The 24,607-nt window shown below is 41.5% G+C and overlaps 1 protein-coding gene across 1 annotated transcript; it reads left to right on the top strand.

The window, feature by feature from the left end:
- Positions 1-219: 219 nt before the first annotated feature.
- On the top strand, positions 220-1,402 carry LOC144468747 (26S proteasome non-ATPase regulatory subunit 9). The gene is given in 5 exon segments (XM_078178442.1): positions 220-470; positions 594-693; positions 777-913; positions 916-972; positions 1,058-1,402. Coding segments are annotated over 5 exon segments (612 nt in total). The 5' UTR covers positions 220-359; the 3' UTR covers positions 1,265-1,402.
- The last annotated feature ends 23,205 nt before the right edge of the window (positions 1,403-24,607 follow it).

The raw sequence follows: 24,607 nt of genomic DNA, 5'->3' as shown, positions 1-24,607 counted from the left end.
TAAGTACGTACAGCACTGACGGCTTATATACATATATAGTTCACCATAGTACCTCCGTGTGATAAAAATGTTTTATAGTAAGGCAACTCAGCAGGATACTATGGCGAGACATTACTGTACATTTAAAATATATATCAATCGCATTGAGCAGCATTTGCAATTACGCTGGATGATGAATTACGCTGCATTTTTTAGCTGTGGATTATCAACCAATCAGAGGAAAGCAGTTTCTCTGCCATATTCCGGATAATGAGCTCCGCTGTCCCTGAAACATAATCCAGAAAATGAATGCTGTCAGTGTTTATGACTGTGTTGAATTTGCACCAGTCTAGTCTTGTCATTGCTAGCTAAAAGTAAAAATGGTGGTCAATATGGAAGTGGAGGAAACGAAGGAGTACATTAAGAAGCTTATGGACGATAAAGACAAAATTGAAGCGGAATTACGAGCTTCGAAAGAAATTCTAGATTCCGTACGTACTTAGAAACATTTTAGACCCGAAATATTTACAAACTCAATTATGACGTCATAAATAATTACTTTCATTTCGCAAATACCATGGATTGCTAATTTTCTGGATATGCAATGACTGTAGAATCATATTGGTATGGATGAATCGTTGGTTGATTCTGAAGGATATCCAAGACAGGACATCGATGTTTACCAGGTCAGGCATGCAAGGCATAAAATTATATGTATGTATAATTATATGTATAATTTTCTTGTATGAAATGTAAATAATTTGAAATATAAAATAAGTACATTATTAAATGGTTAGGTCTTAAGAATGATCATAAAAGCGTGATGAAAAAAATAGAAGAAGGATTGCACAAATTATTTGCATTATCAGGACATCGAGCAAATAGTTCAGATCCAGTTGCAGTAAATGGTGTAAATGATCATGATAAAGAAAATCATTAGAGCCTTTCTTAAGGGTGAATTCGGTTTTCCCTGGTTCACCAGCTGAGATTGCAGTAAGATATATGTTATAAACTGTCACAATACTGAAACATTTTAAAACTTGAAAAATATTGTATAATATATAATTTCAAATTTTAGGGAATTGAAGTTGATGATCTCATATTGGAGTTTGGTTCTATTGATTATCAGAAATTTAAGTCATTAAAAGATATTGATGATTTAGTACAAAATAGTAGATATAAAGAAATCAGCATAAAAATTAAACGTGCATCTAATATCTTGGCTTTGAAGTTAATTTCATGTCTTTGGGTTGAAAATGGCCTTTTGGGTTACAATGTAATCTAGAAACTGTTGGGAGATAAAAGCATTTAACAAAAATGTTCGTTTATAATTATATATAATTGTTGTGTATATTCTTAAATAAAGAAATTTTGTAAATTTCTACATAATAAATACCATATAATATAAAAAATTCCAAATGGATTCCTCAGAATAAGTTTTTATTTTAAAGATATTTCGATTTAAAATTTTTACCATATAAGATAAACCACATGACATAGACTTTGGATCCGTATAGACATTGCATTTTATATTCAAATAAAAAAATGTTGTAGTTCAGATTCCGTTTCTGAATTACTTAGGATTCGTACGAATCTACAGTTTTCGCAGAGATAATGTTAGCGCGGCAATAATGTACTTTTAAAAAACACACACTTTTCTGTGTTGCTGTTGGACGTAGTTCGCTAACTGTCCGTTTTATTTGGGCAGAGATCGCCCAATTGTACCACAGCATTTTCTACAGAGTCGGTAATTCAGATCCTGAGCCGAAGAAAGGTATTGTTATATCGATAATGCAGAGGGTGACAATGAAATTAAAAAAAAAACGTTATCCTTTCAGTTTTAGATCCTTAGTTTTAAGTTATCAAAAATCCTTGTTGTCAATGAACATTTTCGGAAATACAGCACAGTGAAAATTAGTTATTAGAAGGTAAACCTTTCTCAAAGAGGTACAAGATTATGTCACCAGAATGCGTACCAAATCGCTTTTGCATTCCAAAGTGAAACTCAAAGTATAAACTCTTTAATAAAATATTGTGTAATCATTTATCTTATAAAAATTGATTAATATTCGGTAAGTTAAAAATCGTTAAATTAAAAGCATCTTTTGGCATCTTAATTGTCTAATTCATAATTTCATAGTTTTGTTAATTAAATATCTTTTGCCATTTCATCAGTTAGTAGTTTAGTGGTCTAATAGTCTATAATATCTCAGGCAAATAAATTCTAGCGAACTAAAAAAACATAGCTTAATCACTTTATTTAGATCGAGATAATTTTAGAACACTAAAACGTATATTTCTTTCTTGAAAGTCTAATGAATTTAATCATTTTTTATTTCGATTTGACATACTTTACTCTATTTCTCAAGAAGTCATGTTGTTATCTTATTTTTAATTATATGTCTTGCTGTTACTAGTCCACAGATAAAAAGTTTTGATAAACATGGATTCAATCGATATTCGTATAATTTTTTATGCAAAATGGGTCAAGTAATAGACCAGAAATGGTTATAAATAACAACGTATTTTTAATTACAACAAAGAATTTAGCTTCGAAAACGAACGGTAATCATTGAATAGCTATGCATTAAGTTTTTACAATTGATAAGGTCGGAAAGTTTTCTATTACTTTCAGAAGAAAAAATTAAATATTTTATATGCATCAACAGAATAAAATAGAATCGCACGAATCTTTTGCTGTACTTTACGCGTGTCCTTTTTCCAACAGCGCCGTCAGTAGAATGATAATCCTCTCGTGACCACGCAAGTATCTGAAACGTAATTGGGACCGGAAGGAATCTTGATCGCATGGAAGGGTGGAGTCTACGTAACAGGGACGTAGGGTCCGTTCTTATCTTTGGAATACAGGCCACGGTTTCTCTGCCTTTACGTATTCCACATCTCCTGGGTTATATCGCGAGCTCGGGACACGGTATGATGAATCGACCGTATTGCCCTTCGCTGTCCCACGAATAGGGTCGGCGTCCCTAGGATCCGGCTTTATATATGTCCGAAATTTGAATTATGTGGGATACTTCTTTGGGCACATACGCTTAGTTATTCTCAGTTATAGCTTTCATACTTTCCCATAACATACGGTGACTTAAATTTTGTTACAATTAATGAGTAAAATTATGAGATACTCTAAAAATTTTAGGAGCTAATATTATACGTTCAATAGCAATTCTAACATTTATACGTGTTCGAAAAATCTATAGCCATTAAACATAACTGAATAATAAGGATGATTATTATTAATACTTTAACATTGAAAATGAATATTTGAAAATTTCTTAAAAATTTGTTCAAAGCAACAACAATTTTATTCGCAATTCATGACAATTCGACAACATATTCAGCTGAAATATCAGATTGTTAAATTAATTATATTATAATTATACCTGCAACTGTTTCAAATGGGAGTTTACGAAGTTTTAGAGCTTGAACCAAGCACAAAATATTCTGGCGGACTTGGATAAGGTTTTGGTAACGCGGGGACGTGAGAGAATGGTTTAGGATATAATTATCGAATTCTGTTGGCAGGCTACAGGACAGCTCCCGGTGCCGATGTATCCTTAGTGTGAACTTTCCTGAACTTATATAATGCATGCGTAAGGAGAATGGACCACCCATGTAGAAAGGTCTCTCTCGACTTTGCCTCGAGTACCCTCGGTCCGAGTACTCCTCCGGGCGAAGTAGTCACTCGGACAGCATACCGGGTAGAATATGACACAGGCGCGAGGGCCAGCCGTTTTTCTATCGGTCGAATAATATGCCACCAGCTACCGTTGCCGGAGCTGGTGAACCTTGCGGTACGTGCGGCTCTCGAGCCCTAGCCTCGAGACTCACAGTGACCGGCAGAAATCTTCGGACACCGTGTAGCCCGAGGAATTATTAGGTGTATGCGAAAGTTTTAGTCCTTTCTTTCAGTTTCTCTTTATCCATACGGACTGTGCCGAAAATCGTGGCACATGTCGAGAAAGGGTGAGCCCCTGTGTAAAAATATAGCAAAAATGTCGAATTAGTGGTGCACGTCTTGGAAATTCCGTCGAGTACACGGGAAAGATGACGAGGAGAGCGCGGATTTTCATATATTTTTTTAAATAAACGAATGAAATGTAAAAGAAAATTGTGAGGAGATTAAAAGGGCTTAATAATATTATTACATTGTTTCTGGCGTACCGAAGCTATCGCAATGGATTGAATTATACGAGGGACAAAATAAATCTTAGTTAAATTCTTTTAGATCGTGCCATACAAATCGTGGTCGCAGTTGTTGCGTATTCAATAATATTGAAAACAAAGTTCTGCGTGATGCGCGTGAGCATTAAATTATTAGTATTCCGTTAAGAATACTATTAGATATTTTGAGATATTGGTGTGGCAGTCAATCTGTTAACTGTGGAAGGTAGGACAGCCCGACGGAGTATTAGTTAAATGTACATTCCTTATATGAATCATGCACTCAGAATCAATCCCTGATTTATTATGTGCATGATTCAATAATAAATTTCGATTATCCGAACTTCCACCAGCAGAAGTTGCTATTGTTCAATCATATATCAATTGTAAATAAATTGATCTAAGACGTATGTCTTGATATTTAAATTCCATTAATCAATTGAGATTATTTTGGAATAGGGCTTACGATGAGAAAAGTATATTAAATTGCGGCTAGGATGAACTTATCGAATTGGTAATTTGATTTTTCTTTCTGACAAACTTTTTCGAAAAATATCGATGGCGCGGACGGATCGTCCGTCTTTCGGAGTACTCTTATTCAGCACTTCCGGGACACATAGTATATCGACCGAATTCGTAGAAAGCGTACCGGAATGACGAGTCGCAATGCTCTTCCGTCGTGAAGTGCAGTAGAGGCCGAAGATTTCAGGTCAGTCCGTCTCGAGAGCATAATGCATCACAGTACGGGAAAGAGTTGTGTAAACGAACTTTCATGAACTTCCGAAAGTAGTCCCTCCATCCCTCCTGCCCACCTCCTCATTCTGCTGTTGATGTTTTCGCAAAGCGCCTTCGTGCTTTTGCATCCTGCTTGGAACAGATTTTCCAGGTTCTGCGCGATTTAACGTCACGGCAGTTACAAATTTTCCCCGGAGCAGTTATTTTTCTTGCCGTTAAAACAGCTAATTTGATTTCATCGCGAGCGACTCACGCTTTCTCTGTACTCAGTGATCCAGAAATTAGAATGTTATTCGAAATTATACAGCACGCGAAACTCTCGTAATTTCACGTAATACTTTACTTATACCGTCGGACGATTTCTAAAAATCAAGAATGGGATCTCGTTCTTTTCGATGAAAAGTTACGATTTCCTTTTGCATTTTCTTTTTTAAATGGACAGGTGTAAACAAATTGATTTGGCACTTTATATGCATTTTTAACACGTAGTTAACTTATAAAGACAGTTTTGGACTAGAACGTTCCTCAAATTTCTTCATTGATGGTTGACAGTTTTTAGTTTATCCGATGCCCAAAGTTTCAGCAAAATTTGATTTTAGTCGTATACACTCAGTTATCGCGTGATCTGTAATCAACAACAAGAGAATGTTAATTTTATGAAATTTTAAATATGATCGATAAAATTGAATGATGTAAATTGACTAAAAAAAGTTGCGAGTAAAATGTTATGTTTATGAAACGTTGTGTCTTAATGAATTAAGTGTTTCTTTTCACGTAATTAGCACATTCGCTGCCGCGTCGGTCATACATCGGCAAGACTATTCTTTGATCAGGTTTAGGAACAAAGCGCTGAGAAATATTCAAGTGCGCCAAACTATGTTCTTTTAACAGCACGCGGAGAGATTAAACCAGATAGATTACTCTTGTCAATTTTAATTTATCGGTTTTAGTTTCTTTAACCAAGTTACTTTGAATATACTAAGCTTTAGGTACTCTAATTTGGTAATCAACCAATGATTTGATAATCATTGATTATTTTATCAGTAATTTTCATAGGTATAGCATTTAACAATATGCGATGGAATCTTTGGCGAAATATAAACGAAAATATTGGTGCTGCAAAGTTACAAGTTTTTTCGAGCACAATGCTACGATTATTATTTCGAGTAACGTTGTAGTCGTCGGAAATGTGTGAGATTGGTAGGTGAACGTGTCAAATTTATTATTTTTCTTTCTCATTCTACACCGTTTGGAGCTTACGATAACGCCGAAGGCGGTTCTTCATTCGAATGATCCCGCCTCGTCGCTAGAACAATAGAGAACAATGATCCTGTTGAAAAAGGTCGTATCATTATAATACGCGTGTACACAGAGGGGCCCAGATTCGCCTCTCTCGATAAACAAAAATAGGACTGAAAATTCTCGAGCCCGAAAGGCTGTGCTGTGTGTGGTCCAACGGAGGTGTTAATCAGAAGACTTGCTACTGTCTTGCTCTTAACCGGCCCTTCAATTAGTATACATCTTCTACCTTCTCTTCGCGTTGTACGGGAACTTCTCCGGTCCAACCGAATTTCACAGTTCATCTTCTGTCTCGAATGGAAAAAAAAGAAAGAGGAGAACTACTCCCGGGTTGACCATCTAAAACTTGAATTGACCGCCTCGGAGACCGAACTCTCGGAACAGAAAATTAGAGAACGATTCTTTCGTCGTCGATAAAATACGCATTTAAATTAGAGTCTTGCGTAACGATGAAGTGACCCTACCGACATATTCTAGTTCACAGTTTTATAATTACTGCAGTAATTACTTGCAAAAGTTTTAAGAAGCTTATGAAAAAAATAGTTTATTTTTTGTTTCATAATACCATCTATAGGATTTCTTGCACTCGTCATGAAAGGACGGCAAATTTTTGTTTAATGACGAGGATAACCGTTTTGGAGAAAAAATATTGGCGTTTGCTGTTTAAAACGAAATTTTTGTGATACAAAATGTGCTGGGAAAACGTTCAATTTTCAACAATCCTAATGTCTTCCATTTCACCTACTCGGCTTTGTCATAGATGCATAAAATATTGATTACTTATTTCGTTTACGAATTAATTAAATTTAGACTACTATAAATAACGCTAACGAATTTCTAATCGATTCATTGAAACCATCTTTTTTCAATTATACTCGAAACCAATCTATTTCCTTCTTTTTGGAAAATGTACAAATTTTAAACTTCTTACAGTTTCAGGTTTAGTTTATTTATATCCAGAATTTATAGTGCAAAGTTTGTTGAGAATCTGTTTGATCTCGTGAAAAATAGAAATAGCTCACAAATTCCGTAATAAATTGAATTAACCAAGATATTATCACGAGTTGTATAGTTTAAGGAATTTTCGGATAAAAGAAGTATTAGCGTTCGTCGTATTTTTATTTTTTCATAGTGATAATAAATATAAAATATTACATTCCGATTGATTTATGTTTAGCTTTGAATATAAATTCACGAATACAAGAGATCTTTGAGCCTTGCTGACTTGCAAAACATGTTGTAACTTCGTCAATTTCGGATATGCACCGATGAAAATTACGGGCCGTATATACAAAAGAGCGTGGAATTTAATTAAGCTTTTCCTCGAAGAGAGCCACGAACATGCCTAAGTATTTCTTGCAATTCTATCATCTTGGAAGTTCCACGGCACATAACATAGTATATGTTTGTAACATAAAAGCTTTAATGGCGGAACAAATTGATTCGTAAATAGTTTCCAATATTCCCCCGAGGTTTTCATTCGTATCTAGGCATAGAGTAAAACTGCATTCCCGCGGCTGCTTGCACATGAATATTCGATGAGGAACTTAAGTGTTCGCGGGCTGACAATTGGCACTCGATGAACAAGTTGTGCGCAGAAATGCGCGCGCGTTACTCATAAATATTAATTAACAGGCTCCTAGTGGACGCGCTCGTGTGCGCGGTCAAAACCGTGCATTTATGTGAATGTTTTAACTCCCGTTCTCACGCTGTTCCATTAGTCAATTCTCAAAAACATTTCCAGTTTCTCTAGAAAACAATCTCGGGTCGTTCTTCGTACTTTTACACAAGATCACCGACTCTGCGGTTTCACGTAATAGATTAGGTTCAAAACGCGACTAATTAAAGAACCGTTGTTGTTATCAGAAGACACGATCTATCAAGAAGTATAGTTGCATTTTGCTTCGGATCCTTGACTTTAAGAATATGTAAAAAGAGTATAGACTGTAGATACATTGACTGTATATTGTCATTATTGACAGACTAAAACTAAAAAGAAAATTCTTAAAAACTTTTCAGGAATGTATATACCCAACAATTTACATACGCAATTTTCGAGTCACACAAAGGTACATAGCTGTGCGAAGCTGCAACAAAAAGAGAAGCACTGTTGTCTTTCCAATAGTTTCTAAAATCATTCGAATAACGTTCACGTTTCCACGTGGAGACCATTTTTTGAACAAAACATTTCCCGTTAAAATGAAATTTTTCAAAAACAAAAGTCCGACGAAAAGTGTAACGACTTCCGCGTTCCACGTATCGCAAGCCTCGCGTTATCAAGACGCGAAGAAAATTATGAAAACGCGTAGGGCAGTGTGATTACTCGGCGAAAGCATTCTCACGGTATCCCGCGATAATTCCGGCAACAGGATTCGACTCGACGGTGTTCCAATTACGATCGGAAAAGGAAGAAGAAGAATCGAAGTACGTTCAGCCCCCCCCTCCTCCATACCGCTGTCGTTCTGGTACAGATCCACGAGCCACAAAAGCCTGTCGCGAACTAATATTTGACGGGAGAAGGGGTGAGGGGGTGCCGTGGCGGGGTGCAGCTTTCCAAAGAAATTCCGAGGTGCAAAGCGAATCCAACGCAAACCGTTTGAATGAAGTTGCCTTTTTGTTATACTTTACCACCTGTCGCGTGTGTGCGCAGGGTGGGTGGGTGGTTGGTGTGGGTCTAGGAAGAGGAGCGAAAGAGGAGGCGCGAAGATGAGAGTGGGACAAAGACGTGATCGCTGAAAAATAGAGATAGAGGAGGAGAGAAAGACAGAGAGGGAGAGAGAAAGAGAGCAGAGAGAAAGAGAGAAGAGAGAGAGAGAGAGAGAGAGAGGGGAGAGAGAGAGACGTAGGATGGGAGAAAGAGAAGAAGAGGGGAAGAACGACAGAGGGAGAAAACGGTTGCGGGGGATGCGGAAAGGTGTGTGGGGGGGAGTGAAAGAGAATGGGTAGCGGGTTAGAGGGTGAACGGAGGAACATGTGGTTCTATTTGTAAAAACAAAGTTTGCGCGGGACAAACACGGGCAGACAGTGGCGGGCCTAGTCGGGGTACAGGTAAAAGCGCAACAAAGACTCGATTGCGTTCCATTTCACTCCCTCCGATTCCTTTTTCCCCGGGTTTCCGGTGCCGCGTTCCGCATTCGCTCGCACCACCTCCGAGTATGATGTCTGTTGACTGATCTCCAACCAGAGAACTTCTTAATTAACTCTTCGAGTACCGCGTTAAGAAGTCAAGGGGACATCGCAGCAACAATGCCGGCGCATGCGGCCTTCGGCGACATGTTTTTCAACCAGAACAAATTGGCGGGGTCATCCTAGTTCTGCAAAGGGCTGTTCTAGGTTATACTTAAATAGTTAACGTAATTGCTATCATGACAGTTTATTGTCTTGTGATTGTTTTCGTAAATGATTGAAACGTCAATGAAACGTAATCACAGCGATCGTGATCATTAATTAATTAATCATTTCTAAATTAAGGCGTGAATATTTAATGATCTACAATCATTAATTAATAGTCAGTAATGAAGATTCTAGAAAAACTGGCTGCATGTTATGCCTACAAAGCTGAACAGTGATTCTTTTCTTAAATGATGGCTGTTAGAGGACTATGGAAATGTTTCCTACAAATAAACAAAATAAAAGAATTCCTTTCATCAAAATATAAACAAAATAAAAGGATAAAGGTATTTAGTACATCTTATTCGATAATATAAAGTAAATTATGCCCGAAAACACACTAATGACACGGCAACTGATACACCCCACAGTAACCGGCTCCATTACTCTACTATTTACATGTTTGTGATCGATGACAAATGTGTCGAAATGACCCGAAGTACGGATGGGGTTTTAAGTAAATATGTATCCGCGCTGAAAATATAAATGCACGCGTTCAAAGCGCCCCATTTTCACAAGAATATGAAAAGACGTATCTATTTGTTTAAGTCGAAGAAAATATTGAAATAGGCAACCGGCTGTATGGACGCTCGTGGAAGAGCAGACGAGGTGATCAGAATTACGAAGAAGTATTTTGTCAGCGTTCAGTTGTACGATCGATGACTCGAGACACCGGTATCTTTAGTAGCCGCGTGAAAATGGGGAAAAGGAGATACCGTTAACGGAAGTGGCGGTGGGCGAGCAGGGGAACCGGTGGGGGGGGGGGGGGGGTGGGGTTGGGGGGCGCGAGCGCGGAGACGATGGTAGTGGCGGTTGACGGTGGTCGACGGTGGTTGACGGTGGTGGTGTATGCCGCGACAAATATTTACCTGTCAACACAGAGAGGCTCGCACTACCAACCCGCTCCATCCCTTCGCCGCAAACGACATGCATATCCAAGCGAACGTTTGATGGCCGAACGAGAGAAAGAGAAGGAAAGGGATAGAGAAAAAGCAAGAGGGGGAGAAGAGGGCGGGGTGGGGAAGGAGAGAGAGGGAGAGAGAGAGAGAGAGAGAGAGAGGTCGTACGTCGCGAAGGGAGCCAAACGAATCATAAAAGCGGCCGATTGAGAGACAAAGCGGGACGAGGAAGGCAATGACACGCGATAAGAACCGAGAACTTGATTTTCGCGCGATCATCCCGCGCACTGTCAACGCGACACTCGTCGGGGGTTGATCGAGCGACTTGTATACAGTTCTTCGTGACTCAAAGGGTGGTTGAAGCGGCTTGATTTCTTAAGAGCGACCATTTTGAACAGGCACAGACAATCGTGTTGCCGTCTTTAAACGTTATTGTTGTATAAAATAATATTGAGCAATCCTGTTGTCCAATTTTGACATTAAGCGGCAATCTCGTTCACTTCGAATGTTATTGTTATTTATATTAATATTGGACAATAATGTTGCCCCCTTAAATGTCATTGTGATATTTGTAATAATATAAGAAAATGTTATCTGCATAATTTTTGCTTTTAACTAATATCAGATACTGTGAAAAGTTCGTACGGATTGTACTTGAATCATTAATGAAAAAGTTAATAGACGCAGTGATTTGTTTTAATTGAAATATTTTTGAAAATATGTTACAACTGTCGTCAATAAAGTTATCGACAGGACAAACATTTTTTCAATGATCTTTTTATTATTATTTGTAATTCAAGACATTTGACTGGACGAAATAATCGTTATCCTGTGACTCTTTCTCATTTTGATTCTAATAGTTTATGGTTTCAATAACGCAAAGAGATATTATAAAATATTCTTGATAAGAAATGGAGTAAATATTGCAATACTTGCTCGAAACTAAAGGTATTTTGACTATTCTCAATGTTTTCTAGTTGGAATAAAACGGGCTTCGTTCGCGCGCTATCTTTTCGACCATTTATTAAAAACGACGACAATATTCAAGAAACGTAAACCTGCACGGCTCGCGACTCGATTCAAATCTGCAATTGGGCGCGGCATTTGCAGAAGCCGAGCACTCAATTGTCTCAATTAAATAAACGTGTCTTTCTCGATAAAACATCGGCGTTGCGGTAATACTTGATCGAGAGGTCGCTGTTACGATTCTCCGTCACACCGCAGAACGTTGCAAATTACTTTCAACAAACGTCGGAAAACAGTGTTGTTTGTCGTTCCCCGCGTTGTAACGAGGCGGCAAATGAAAAAGCCGAGCGGCCAGCCGGGCTCACAACGGCGTACCCCGCAGTGGGCGTGCAATTTTAATGAAGTATAATGAAAAAACTCGGCCGCCGTTGCGGATCGACACGATTTCGAAAAAAATGCGGCGCAGCCCCCTACGAGGATCGTCGACGATCGCCGTGCATCGTTTCGATCCGCGCGGCACGTCCCAGGCGGTTTCGCTGTGAGAAGCGAGAAGCCAGAGCGAACGCGCGAGCGCGCGCGAGAGAGAGAGAGAGAGGCCCAGGCCGGGATCGGCCGCCTAATCGAACAATTTTTCCAGTGAATTTCGAGTTTGTTGCGGACCGAGGTACACAGGAGAGTGTCTGGCGAAGCGGTCGGACCGAGATTCGGGTTGGAAAGCGATGCGGGGGCGAGTAGGGACAAGGAGAAAGGTGGAGGAGAAAGCGATGGCCACCTACGATCCCTCACTCGTTCGTTCATTCACTTACTCACTCTCCTCTCGTTTCTATTCTCTCCTCTCTGTGTGCTTTTAATTTACCGGGCGGCAGGCAAATGTTTGCGCCACTCCCCCTCGATCGTGCAACCCGTCTTCCTCTCTTTCGCCCCTCTCACTCTCTCGCTCTTTTTCTCTCTCTGTCACTCCTCTCTCGATCTCCCTCTCCCTCTCTCTCTCTCTCTCTCTCGCTCACTCTCTCGTCGGTTCTCCACCGTTAGCTCCGTTTCCTGGTTCCCCGCACCCTCGCGATCCTACATCGTGCAACCCCTTGCGAGCCACCCCCTCGCACCCTTTCCTCCATCCACCGCGAATATATTGACCGTGCCTGACCATTGAGCCCGGTGGATGCCGGTGGTTCAGCGTCGATGGTAATCTAGGTAATACGGCGAGATCACTTATCGAGGAATCGCTCCGGGTCGGTGCCGCTTTGAAACAGAAAAAGAAAGGCGGAAAAAGGAAAAAAGCTCTCTCGTCCGGGTTGGTGGGCGGTCTATGCGTGGTTCCCAAGCGCCTCGTGTACCTATCAGAGAAGAGTCGGGGATCGACTCGAATTCGTGCGCTTTGTACAAGGCAGCTTTACGTTTCCAGCGATCTCTCTCCTCTTTTTATTCCTATCTTTTTGCTTGCTCTCTTTCTTTCTTTCTTTCTTTCTTTCTTTCTTTCTTTCTTTGGTTTTCGCTTTTTTACCGCCGCTCCTCCACTCTGTTTTGAATCGACGGCGACAGAGCCGGACATCGTTATCAGCGGTTCTTTTTCGTATCGGGCAAGTTCGGTCTCTTGATTCGGATGACGGAGGAAGAGCCCTGCTCGATTACTCTTCTCGGAGTGGATGCACCGACTGGAATTGCGTGTCTCTGGCTGTTTGGACTCTCTTTTTATTCCGTTGCACTTTGCAAGGCTTCACTGTGATCGTTTCGAAGCTGCAGCGGGAGTCTGGAATTCTGGAATGGTTGCGGAACAACTCTCCGATGATAGAGTTATGTTGTACTTCTTTTTCTTTTTCTGTCGAGTAGTAAACGTCGGGAGTACTACGAAACTGATAATTAGAGTAGTTATGTATTTTATTAGTGGATTATGCTGTTGGTCGGAAAAGTTGCAGCCGGTGTACAAAGCATTCCTACAATTTTTAATAAATGGAATAACTTTTTTATAATTGGGCCAAGTGGTCTAAATTTTGTTTGGGTGCTACAGAGATTAGTTTTAGGTAATGTATAATTAGACAACTTTTGTACCAGTTTATTGTTACAATTAACAGATTTTGCGACAGCAATTAAATAAATCTTTAACTTGTGTTGTAAACATCAAAAATTTTAATTCTTTCGAAATTTATCAGTCTTAGAGTAAACCTTTAGTAAATAATATACGGCCATTTAAGTGTCAACATTCTGTAAATCGTTGGTTTAGATAATTATGTTGCCACGAAATTTCTTCGTAACGTTATCCGAAATCAGAGTTTTTTTTGTCGCCGATAGGATCATTTTGCAAACTTCTATTCGTTTATGATGTTCGCGCGGAATGAAAAGACGATCGCGTTGCTTAATGTGTTTGAAGAACGTCGTATAAAAGTAGATTCGCGGAAGTTGGACAAAATTTTATTGGACCGGCAGTCGTGGGATAATATTGACTGGACAGACGTAGGAACGAAATTGAGTCAACACGGGTAATGGGAGAGTAATGCAATCTTGTGAAAAAAAGTGTGCATTACGCCCGTGGGGGTTAGGTCTGGAAAAATCGTAAAATCGATCGCGAGTCAATATTAGACTCATAAGAAAGCAAAGCATCCGCGATGTTGTATTAACCGTGTAAACGTTGCAACGGCGATTTATTAATCGGACGAGGATTTATTATGAAGATGAAGAGAGGAATAGAAGCCGGTGTATTGCTCGATTGACACCATTAATCTCCCGGAATTTGTTGTGCCTCGGAGAATCGTTATAATCCGAATTTATTTAATCCCTCATTCTCATAGTCGCCGACAGGATTGCTTTAATATTTGATTGTAGATATTTATTTATTTTTTTATTATTGTAGATATTTTTCGTAATTTAATTTGTGCCGCGAAGTATCTTTTGCTTGTCAGAGAAATGTGGGAATTCTCGTAATATTTTTAAGGATGTTTCATTTACCAGTATCTTCGAAAACTGTTAAATCATATATATATATATATATATATATATATACGTTATAGAAAGTGAACAATGAATTGTGGCTGTTCATTACCGCACGTCTCGCTCTCACGAAATTGTAACGGTTCGACTGCCGAGAATTTTCGAAAAAATCAGAAATTTAATGTACGGAGGCATTCTGGTGCCGCTGTACACGTGTCTCCGTCGGGATTTGAAAAAAAAAAAAATGAGAGACAACTGTTTACTCTGATGACTGGAAAAAATCGTCGAATATTCGGTTCGGATGAAACGTTCATATCCGCGCTAACACGAATTTCCGGTCCACGTGTTGCAAAGTTTGATACGTTGAATCGCAGATACGGTGAGCGTATGCGGAGGCAATCTAAATTCTAATAAGCGGGGGCCTCTAGTTATCCGGAATCCAGCGTTTTCAGCGTTTGGGGAACGATCGCGGCGGCAGATTTCGTAGTAAGGCGCGTGCGTCGCCGTTTCACTTGCGGCTTTTAATAAATGGTATAAAAACGGGATCAAATATTTAACCGGGAAATATTTGAGCGAGTGCCTATTATTACAGGGTAGTCGGGCGGCATAGATATCCCGGCTGCCACAACCCTATGGTACTCCGCGCCATCCCGTTTATGTCTGGCAAATATACCTAGTTGCTCGTTAGATATATGTAGAGAGGTGTACGTGTGTCGATTTAAAGCGACACCGGCTCGCCGGCCAAACGGCCGAGTGCCTCTCCACTTTTCGCTCCCCGTTTTTAGTTTAAACATTCTTAATCGATCGCTCACGCCCTACTAAAGTGCTAATTACCGTTGTTCCCGGCTGCGCGAGCTTGAATAATACATCGACCGGTCGATCTAAACTTTTCCAGTGCACCTTGGAAATACCGTCGGAGAACCTGCCACCCTCCACCTATGTCTCTGAATAATATAGACGTCTTGATGATCGATTGTAATATCACAAAGAAAATACGCAGCTGTATTCGTTCGATATTTTGCATTTACAACAGCGAATAGGTTTATTTAATAACGTTTTTAGAAAACAGTTTCATCGTTTCAGGGACTGTGGAATGCAAAATCGATAATGGAACATTTTTATACATTCGATAGACTCGTAAAATTTCGTGCATTTCTAGCTAACCTGTAGAAACTTATGCAAATATAATAGCAAAATTTTTGGAGAGTATTATAGTCATTGTCATATATCACCGCCCCGGACTATTCCTCAGAACTACGGATTTTTTACCTTGTTTACGTATCCAGAGATTTTTTGTATATATAATAATTGTTTATAATTTATTGCTTTTCTAGCTTTAGTTTACAGACATCTATAAAAGTACATCCGTGGATCCGTGAATTTTTCATATTTTTCTATGGAATTTCTAGCGTGTCCTTATGGATTTATAAAACTCCGCTCAGTGGGTAACACTGTCTACTGTGTTCCTTTCCTATTAGAAATGTTTGGCTTCCTTAGAAAAAGATCGCGACCGGAGGATAGTTAGGGAACAATGTCCTAACAGATAACACGGACGGAATCCAAGCAAAAATGAATAAAAACAACGTCTCATCCCCCTTATACGACAGTCTAATATTTGAGTTCGGCAAATGGGGCAGCGGCGCGGTGTATCCTCCGTTTCGTGGGAAAGTCAAGAGATTCCATCGCGCGGGCCACGAGCCACCGACCGAATAAATTGCCTGCGCCGCCTGGCCTCTAATTAATGTCCAGGGACGTGTTTGCTTGTTCGGGGAAAATTCGATGCAAATAGTGTGTAACGTAAGGCGGACGTGTAATTACGCGTCGCCGGCACGCGGCTTCCTTCTGATAAACGAGGACAGCCCTACCGTTTGACCCTGTCGATGTCCGGCCCGGTCACGTGACCGGAAACGCCGCTGTGGACATCGAGAGCGTCCGAGCGCGTGCTACCGGCGATCATGGCCGCCAAATAATTGATGAACCTGTTCAAGACACGTAATGCTGGTGCTTTTTCTGTTCGGTAATTTTATAATCGTTCGTTTCTTCAGAATTGAATATCTTTTTCTTGTGAAAAGCAATGAATACAGCGAATCCTCTCCTCGGCTAGTAGACAGTAGTAGACAATTTGGGTTAATTGAAATACGATTATTCGAGCCTGACGGCTTGATAGTCGTCGTTTGCCAAGAACTATAAAAACGAGACGCGGAGCTCGAATAATCGTATCTCCTCTTCCCGAATTGTCCATTTTTGTTTGCTAGTTGACAATTGTGAGGAGTCCGAGTCCACTTCATATGCTATACTATAGCCTAAGATCATATCCAATTTGGTTTTGTAACAATCTTGAATTCCTGCCAATTCTGCCAATCGAATAGACTGCCAGTTTAGTCAATTTAAAATGGCTTTCATTTTATGTATTTTCTCGGGACGAAGGTTCGGCAGTCAATACGTTAATTACACGCGCTATGATTTCTTCCACAGCTTCGTTAGTTAGCACATCCTTAACCCCCTACCGTGCCATTATTTTCAAAGCTACAACGATTAGGACGCTTTAGATTGTAATAGTATTTTGTAGAAGAGAAAGAAAATTTATATTTATATTTACTACTTATAGATATTAATGACAGGAGAGCAGAATTCCAGTCCGACCTAAAAGAACAACAAATTCATGTTTAACAAGTTATTATTATTAAAACTCTTCGTCACCCTATACACCACCTATATCATTGCCCTATATTCGCTGCCCCATAATTTGTACGTTTCAATTTACTTTCATTCGCAGATATTGATAACACAATGTCAAAGTTTGTTCCGACTAAAAAGTAATGGACCATCATTCATACTTAACGGATCACGCATGAAATCTCGATCACGAGCGTGACTCGTAGTCATAGCGCAAGGGTTGAAAAACTGAATCGTCAACTGTAATTGACAATCGCGTCTGTCGAACGTAACTGTTAATCATTGATTCGCATTAAGCATCAGTGAACTGCCAGTGTAATTAACGGGGCAAGAGGCGACCCGGTATATTATCCGGTCGAACGGCCCCGTAAAACCTTTATTAGGACATAATTTCGACCGACACACAAAGCGACAGTTATTATAGGGCGGCGGCGTGCGAGCGAGCGAGCGCGCGCGCGAGTATTTCGGTCGAGGATCCTGAAGTTGGTGTCTCCGTTACGCCACGGGGCCCCGTGCCCTTCTTTCCTCGCCGTCTATTGCCGAGCAAACATCGCCGGTCGCCTAGTCGCTAATAAACCCGACTTCAGAGACGTGATTTACACACTGGCGAGCGCGCACGCTCGGGCACAAATAACCTAACCCAGACCTAACGCGGCATGCTTTTACGTCGTTCCGCCCCCTCTTATTCGATCCCACGAAACAACGATACAACGGGCACCGACGCTACGGGGATAGAATCGATCGCGACTACATCGAATTTATTTTGTATTAATTATTACGATTGGTATTCGTATCACGGCCGATGAACGATTTTGGAGTTGCGAATTAACGCGATCCGTGTGGCGTAGGATTCATCGGTGACCTATATTATGTATATTTATCATTATTTATTCATTAGACAGGAGAAATTGCGTAAAATCACCATGCGCGTTACTTTCGTTGTTCATTTTGTTTAAAAGCTGCCACGCGAGGTGTACAAAAAGATTAAATATGAGAATTTGCGGAGAAGAATATATAAACTGTAATAGAGTCAGCTTTCAGCTAGTACAGCTTTTATCGTAGCTCTAAATGTTAATAAAAGGACCCATTGACAGGCTACAAGGCAGAACGCGACAGATTACAAGATTACGCTTACACTTACGATTATGACCACGATTACGCCCACGATTACAAACGTTAAAGGACGCGCGCCGTGTGGTGGAGGAATAATAGAGGGAGAACTTTAGGATTGGGAGTGAGTGATGAGGCTTCTCATAGGTTCTTCTCCCTCGCTCCGCCACTTGTGAATACTTCTCCGACAATTTCCACCCCCTGCAGCTCACGGTGCCTGGGCCTGAAATCCAGCTTATCTTTCTGGCTTTGTTACTAACGACTTTCATATTAAATACCTCAAAAACTCTGAGCCGTCTGCACCCCAAACCGAATATCATTACGTTCAGTTTTAAAAACTCTACAACTGTCCGGAATGTCATCGAACAGTCAACGTCTGTCCTGGGGACCTCTCATTGTAGACGTTCTTCTCATAAAAACTTTAATGACAAAACAAAACGAGATTGTTAATAGTGATTCGATTTTTGATCTATAATAATTTTCTATTCGAAAAATTCACAATTCTATTTAGAGATAAAGAAGACAAATAATATTTCATTAAAATAAGAAGTTTGTAGATGCTTTTTAATATCTCCATTACGAATCCGATTTATTACTCGGGAGGGGGTTGAAAGCGCACGCTAGAATCAGTATTTATAGAAACTGTAATAAGAATTCGCGGCGTGGGGTAACGCAACGATGTCTGTCTCATCGACCCTACCTACCGTCTTCGTAATATCTTTCTCGAATTAATCCGGAAAACAGGAGTTCCAGAAATCCAGCGGAGGATTCTGCGACACGAAAGCCGTTTTCCATTCGAGGAGAAAAAAACCTGGTTCGTGGTAGGCGGGAGCCGGAAGATCCGGCCTTTGAACTTCGTCTAGCGGAAGGCGGATGATTGTACGGTGTCTTTGAAGCCGGTTAAACTCGCTCTCGAAAGGGTGACGTTAAAAGAGAAAGAGAGAGGGCGCCAAGCCGTGGCGCGGAAGGCGGGGGGTGGGAAAAGGGCCGCAAGTGAACGAACAGTAAAGCCACCCTTTGAGACGAACTGGTTAGGAGATGAATTCGAACGCTTCGTGGAGGAGGGTACCGGGGGTGCGTCGGCAGGGTACAAACACGGAGATGGTAAAAGTTTATTAATTAGCTGGAATTAAGCGTGGCCGGCTCGTGTTCCCTGAGAACCAAGAGTTCTCTGGAGGAACGAAGGAACCGGACGAAGAAAGCACCGGGGGTGCAACTTTTCTTCCGGTTGCTTTCGCCTGTAATCTCGAGCCGGCTGATTGATCGCTTTGGGAGAAATTCTTCTTAACATGGGATTTTCTTTTTCTTGATTAATTAAATTACAAATCTTGATAGCTCGGATGGACCATGTTACACAATTTCAAAATATGTCAAGATTAACGCCACCGTTTTAATGAATCTAGAATCTGAATGATCGAATAATGTTTCAATTTGTAAAATACAAACCAGAAATTATGAAATATAAAATAAAAGTATTTCCATAAACTTCTTAAAAATATTTTTTTAATCTTTAAGAATAAGTAGATACAGTCACCAACAAATTTTCCAATGATTCCGAAGTTAAATTGTATTCAACGATTCAATTCGTGGCATCTTCTAAGGAGAGCTTGTTGTTAGATTTCTGATCGATATGTCATATAAACTCATCTTATGGAAAAGCGTGAAATTTGGAAAATAGAAGCCTCTCGTTTCAAAATGATTTAAGTTTTATTATTGTACGATTTTTCCTCATGGAATAAATTAGATTGTATAACACACTGTATATATAACACTGTATAACGATTTTGCATCGAAGATTGGATAAGTTCCGCAAGCTGATTCAGTCCCCCGTTTACCCGTTGTCATCGCAAGTGCAATGTAATTTGTCCGGTAAAAGTGGTCGAGCTATGAGAATCGGTTGGTCGCACGGCGCTCCGCTTATTCATATTTAATTCGCTTGACTCGTCAGTTGTACGTCAAAAGGGGGTAGTTGCGTACGTGAATCGTAGGGGTTCAACGGGGCAGGACAAGCGTGTCCCATTATGCCGCGTTTCCGGCCGAGTTGGTCTCGTTGTCTGCTCATCATCGTCGATAATTTTCGTAGACCAAGCGGCGGGCCCTCCTTTCTACCGTAACGTTGTCGCCCTGACATTTTAATGAGGTCGACACGCGAAGTCATAGCTCCACCGAGAGCCTTTATTACCGTTACTTCGACGCTGTTCGATGACCTAGTCACGTTTCCAATGGAAGCCCCGGCTAGAAAATTAACACTAGGCTAGCATTCGTATCTTCACACGCACGGCGGTTTTTATCGTAAAATTTATCCCAATTTCTAATACATTCTTCATAAACTTCGCAATCTCGATAACCATTTTGGAGCCCGTTAGTTTGACGAATCTCGTTGAAAAAGGGAGGAATTTCAATTTTATTTGCTTTTCCACAGGATACTAGGATACTCTATTTGTCTACGAGATAGGCACAGTTATTGTGCCAGTGTTTATCATATTAAACAATTTGTTCTTCCCGATGATTTTTTAGAAATTCGCACGGATCTCGTCGGAAACGAATACCCGGAGGTGAACCGATTATTAGAGCCCTTGAGATTTCTCTCACTGCGGACAATCTCTACAGATGGCGCCAGTGAAATCACTTCACGGACGCGGGTTGATGCTGATAGCATGATCAATACAAGATGTAGAATTTAGAAAAGCGTAAATCTAATCGAAAATCACCTCAGTTGGTCGCTTGGTAAATTTAATCATCCGACTTACCTTTAATACCTCGAAGTATCAGTCCCCTGCGATCAATTAGAGTAATATAAATTTAGGGGTGGCTGACCCTCTTGAGGAAATTATGTTAATTTACTTACTTTTTGTCCCTTTCAAATAGGTCCACTGTTCGTCAGAGAATATCGTCTTGATATATTAGCTTCCTTGGAGACAAAAGTATCTGCTTCGCTGCTTTTTCATATCCCTTTGTTGCTTAATAAAGGACTAGGGATGGTTCCTAGTTTCCAGTTTACCAACTCAAACGATGTAGGGCAGTGGAATCTGTTTCTGTGGCATTACCAATAGCTAGCTTATTTTTATCGAATAAGATGCATTTTTTAATTAAAAAGTTTAATGCACCTTAGTCTATAAATATAAGGTTCATTATACCTGACAACAAACCGAAGACATAACAATTGCCTCCACCTCATCTCCCAGTAATCGGTTCCATTACTCTACAGGTAATGTCTTCTTTTGTCAACGTCGGTTCTTCGTTTGGAAAACATTACTAATATACAATAACGAGCGAAAGTGAACACACAACTTTTAAAATGATATAAGCCTTTTTAAACCGACTTAAAAAATTACTTGTCTTTTTTGTAAATGTTAAAGGTACTAGTTCGCTAGATAATTACTGAAATATATTTTTCTAATTTTGTTAATATTTGGAATAAAAAAATGTAAAAAGATGACGCGATTTAGAGCAGTTTTGAAAAAGTTGCACCATTTTGGTTGCTTATTTTACATGTTAAAGTACAGCTTAAACAACCACCGATCGACTGACGAAAACACTTTTAATTATTCACGTTCAACAATGACATACGAAAGGTCGGAAAAAAATTTTTCGAACAAGCCGTTATAAAGAATCTCAGTATGCTGGCAGTAACGCGAAGTTCGGCGAAGTCGAGTATGCCGTGGACACATAAACGTGCTCCCAATCCGCTGATTAATATTTAATTTTCCCGGGGACTAAAGTTTTTAAGAGCAGGAAACGAGCGTGTCATCGTCTGAGTGATTAATATACTTCGGGGAGTGCGAACCTGGTAGAGAGATCCGGTGGAGTTAAATCGGCTGATGTTTGGCGGGTCGTATCGCGGGTGGCAGGCTGCATTCCAGGGGCAGTTAAGGTCGGGTTAAATTCATAAAACGTGTACACGCGGGGAGGGCATCGTGTTTCTTTTGGAGCGTGCTCGACCGACCTGGGTGAATAACGGGGGCTATAGTCACGTCTTTTCCAAACAGGAATTTGCACTCTCTTCGTTACCATGGCTAGGCGTCTCTGCAAACTGCACGAACGCTACGGTAAAGTAACGTGGAGTAACGCAACGTTATATACACGGGGTGGGTGTATACACCCACCCAGCTCCGGAGAGTCTCGACCAACCCTGGATGGGGCCAGAGCAACAGAGAAAGAGTGAGAGAGAGTCAGGGTGTAGGGGGGGGGGGGGGGGGGGGGGGCAGGCGAAGGGAGGGGTGGAGGAACGGACAAGAGGAGGGAGAAAGATCGAGCGGAAGACGATGGTAAGAGAGGGACGGAGCGAAAGGAGAGCGAGAGGGAGACAGAGAGATTTGCAGCCCCGTGGGTTTGTTTGACTTTACTTGCAGCTATGTAATTGAATATTATACCAGGCTGCCTCGTTGGAAGGGTTGAAAACTCTTACGAAAAGGGAAGGGCTCGGTCGAGAATCCGAATGGTGGACGAGAGATAGCCCCAGAAAGCTGGAAGGGGATGCTTGATGGAGTGCTCCATAAGAGGAACCAGAAAATTAACTGAAAATCTCACGAAATCGCAAAGGACCTTTCGTACCCGCTGGGCCAACGGAGAGGCTGCGGGGAGGGGGGACCTTCTGTTTACCCTTTATTATACCCGCGCATCCTCCCTTCTAACAGACCGCACTCGTCCCTCACCCCACATCTGGATGAGCACCAAGCTTCTTTGAGTCCCTCGAGCGTTTCCCTCCTCTAGAAAATCTTACCGGAATTTTCAGGTTTCGCTTTGGGCTCTGATCGACGCCAGCTGTACACATTTCTTCCTGTGGCGGCAGGAAAATTCGAGGATCGACGCAGGACAATTCTCGAAACGAAAAACGTCACGATTCATTTAATTGCGTTTGTTCGTCCCCGTCGAGTGACCGGATAAATCGTAAAATCTGTGGAAAACAAAAAAAAGAAACCGCCAAAGATGAAATAAAAATGTTGGGTCTCGCGAAAGATTGTTTGCCGGAAGAGCAACGCGCATGCGAGTTCGCGGGGTTAAACCGTCTGAACAGCAACGCGTAGCAGAGCTCCTCCTAGGTCAGTTTCGTTCCGGCGACGTCTTCCGTCCCGCAAAATCCCCGAGCACCGAGCATGGTCATTATAAGGTCCCGCGGTGGGTTCGGGAAGTAGCTGAAGCTTATCGAGCTACGCGACAGTAAGCATGGCTTGCAGGGGGGGGACGTAAGAAAGAACAGGAGCGAGCTAGACGGAGCGTAGGTGCATGTAAAGGGAAACGGTCGGGGGAGGCCAGCGAAAGAGGGAAAGAGAGAAGGAGACAGAGTACATGCCGCAGGATGGTTGGTATACAGTAGCGCGTATAGTCCGCTGGTCGATGGTGCGGCCCGTAACGCCCAGCTACTGCGCAACCAATGCGCGAGTCCACCATGTTTAATGCTGCGAATTCGCTCACCCTCCGAGGCGACTCGTCCTCGTCCCTTCAGCCCTCTCGCCCAGCATGCTGGTACCGACCCTAACCTCCGTCTGCTCGCCCTCCTATCCCTCCGTCCTGCCCTTTCTGCCCTTCCGCCGTCACTACCGCTACCGCGCCACGACCCGTCATTCCTTCGTTCCCCGGTTATGCCACGGATCGTCTGTCCTCTCCTCTCCTCCTCCTCCCCCCTCTCTCTCTCTCTCTCTTCTCTCGGCAGTTTCCTCTCTCCTTGGTCTATCTCTCTTCCTCCCGTCGCCCCGCATCGCTTCTCTTCCGCGGGTCTCCTCTCCTCAGCGATCCACTCGGGCGCCACATAACGGACAACAAATTCCTATGTACAAGCGGCTGGAAACCGCATCCAGCTATCCACCGCCCCTATTCTCTCTCTTCATTCCCCGTTCTACCCTCTTCTTTCGTTGTCGTCCCACGTTTCGCTGCCTACCTCCTACCGAGCCCCCCCCCCCCCCCCTCCTCCTCCTGCCCCCCCTCTCGTGATCGACTTGTCCCTTTTTCTCCGCCGCGTTTTGTCTCTTCTATCTCCCGTCATCCCTTTCGTTCACCACCGCTTTCTCTTCGACAAACCTTCTCGAGCCTCGTTCCCCGACCGACTCCCATCCATTCCACCTGCTCTCTATTCCTTCTCTGTTTGTACCCCGATCCGGCTCGAGTCGATCGCGAACAGGCGAACGGGCTGTTTTTAACGTGTTTTTCACGAGGCTCGATTGTGCTCCCGACGAGCCGGAATTGTAGCCAATCATTAGCGAGATGAAAGGTCTTCGGGGGAGGTGCGCGCCACGCCGGAACTCCCGGTCGAAATTAATCGCAACGCACAACGGGGGATGATGTTATTCATTACGGACGAACGTGTGTCTTTCGAAATTTGATAATTGGGAACATGGTTTTAATTAATCGGGATCCACGTGTAATTGCTGTCAAAGCGATTCTTGGGAATGTTTTAATGGTAAAACCGTCGATGATAGAAGAATAGATTTGTACGGATTGTATAGATAGAT

The sequence above is a fragment of the Augochlora pura genome, chromosome 1 (assembly GCF_028453695.1).
Source record: "Augochlora pura isolate Apur16 chromosome 1, APUR_v2.2.1, whole genome shotgun sequence".
Classification (NCBI taxonomy): Eukaryota; Metazoa; Arthropoda; class Insecta; order Hymenoptera; family Halictidae; genus Augochlora; species Augochlora pura.
This window is presented reverse-complemented; position numbering and strand designations above follow the sequence as displayed.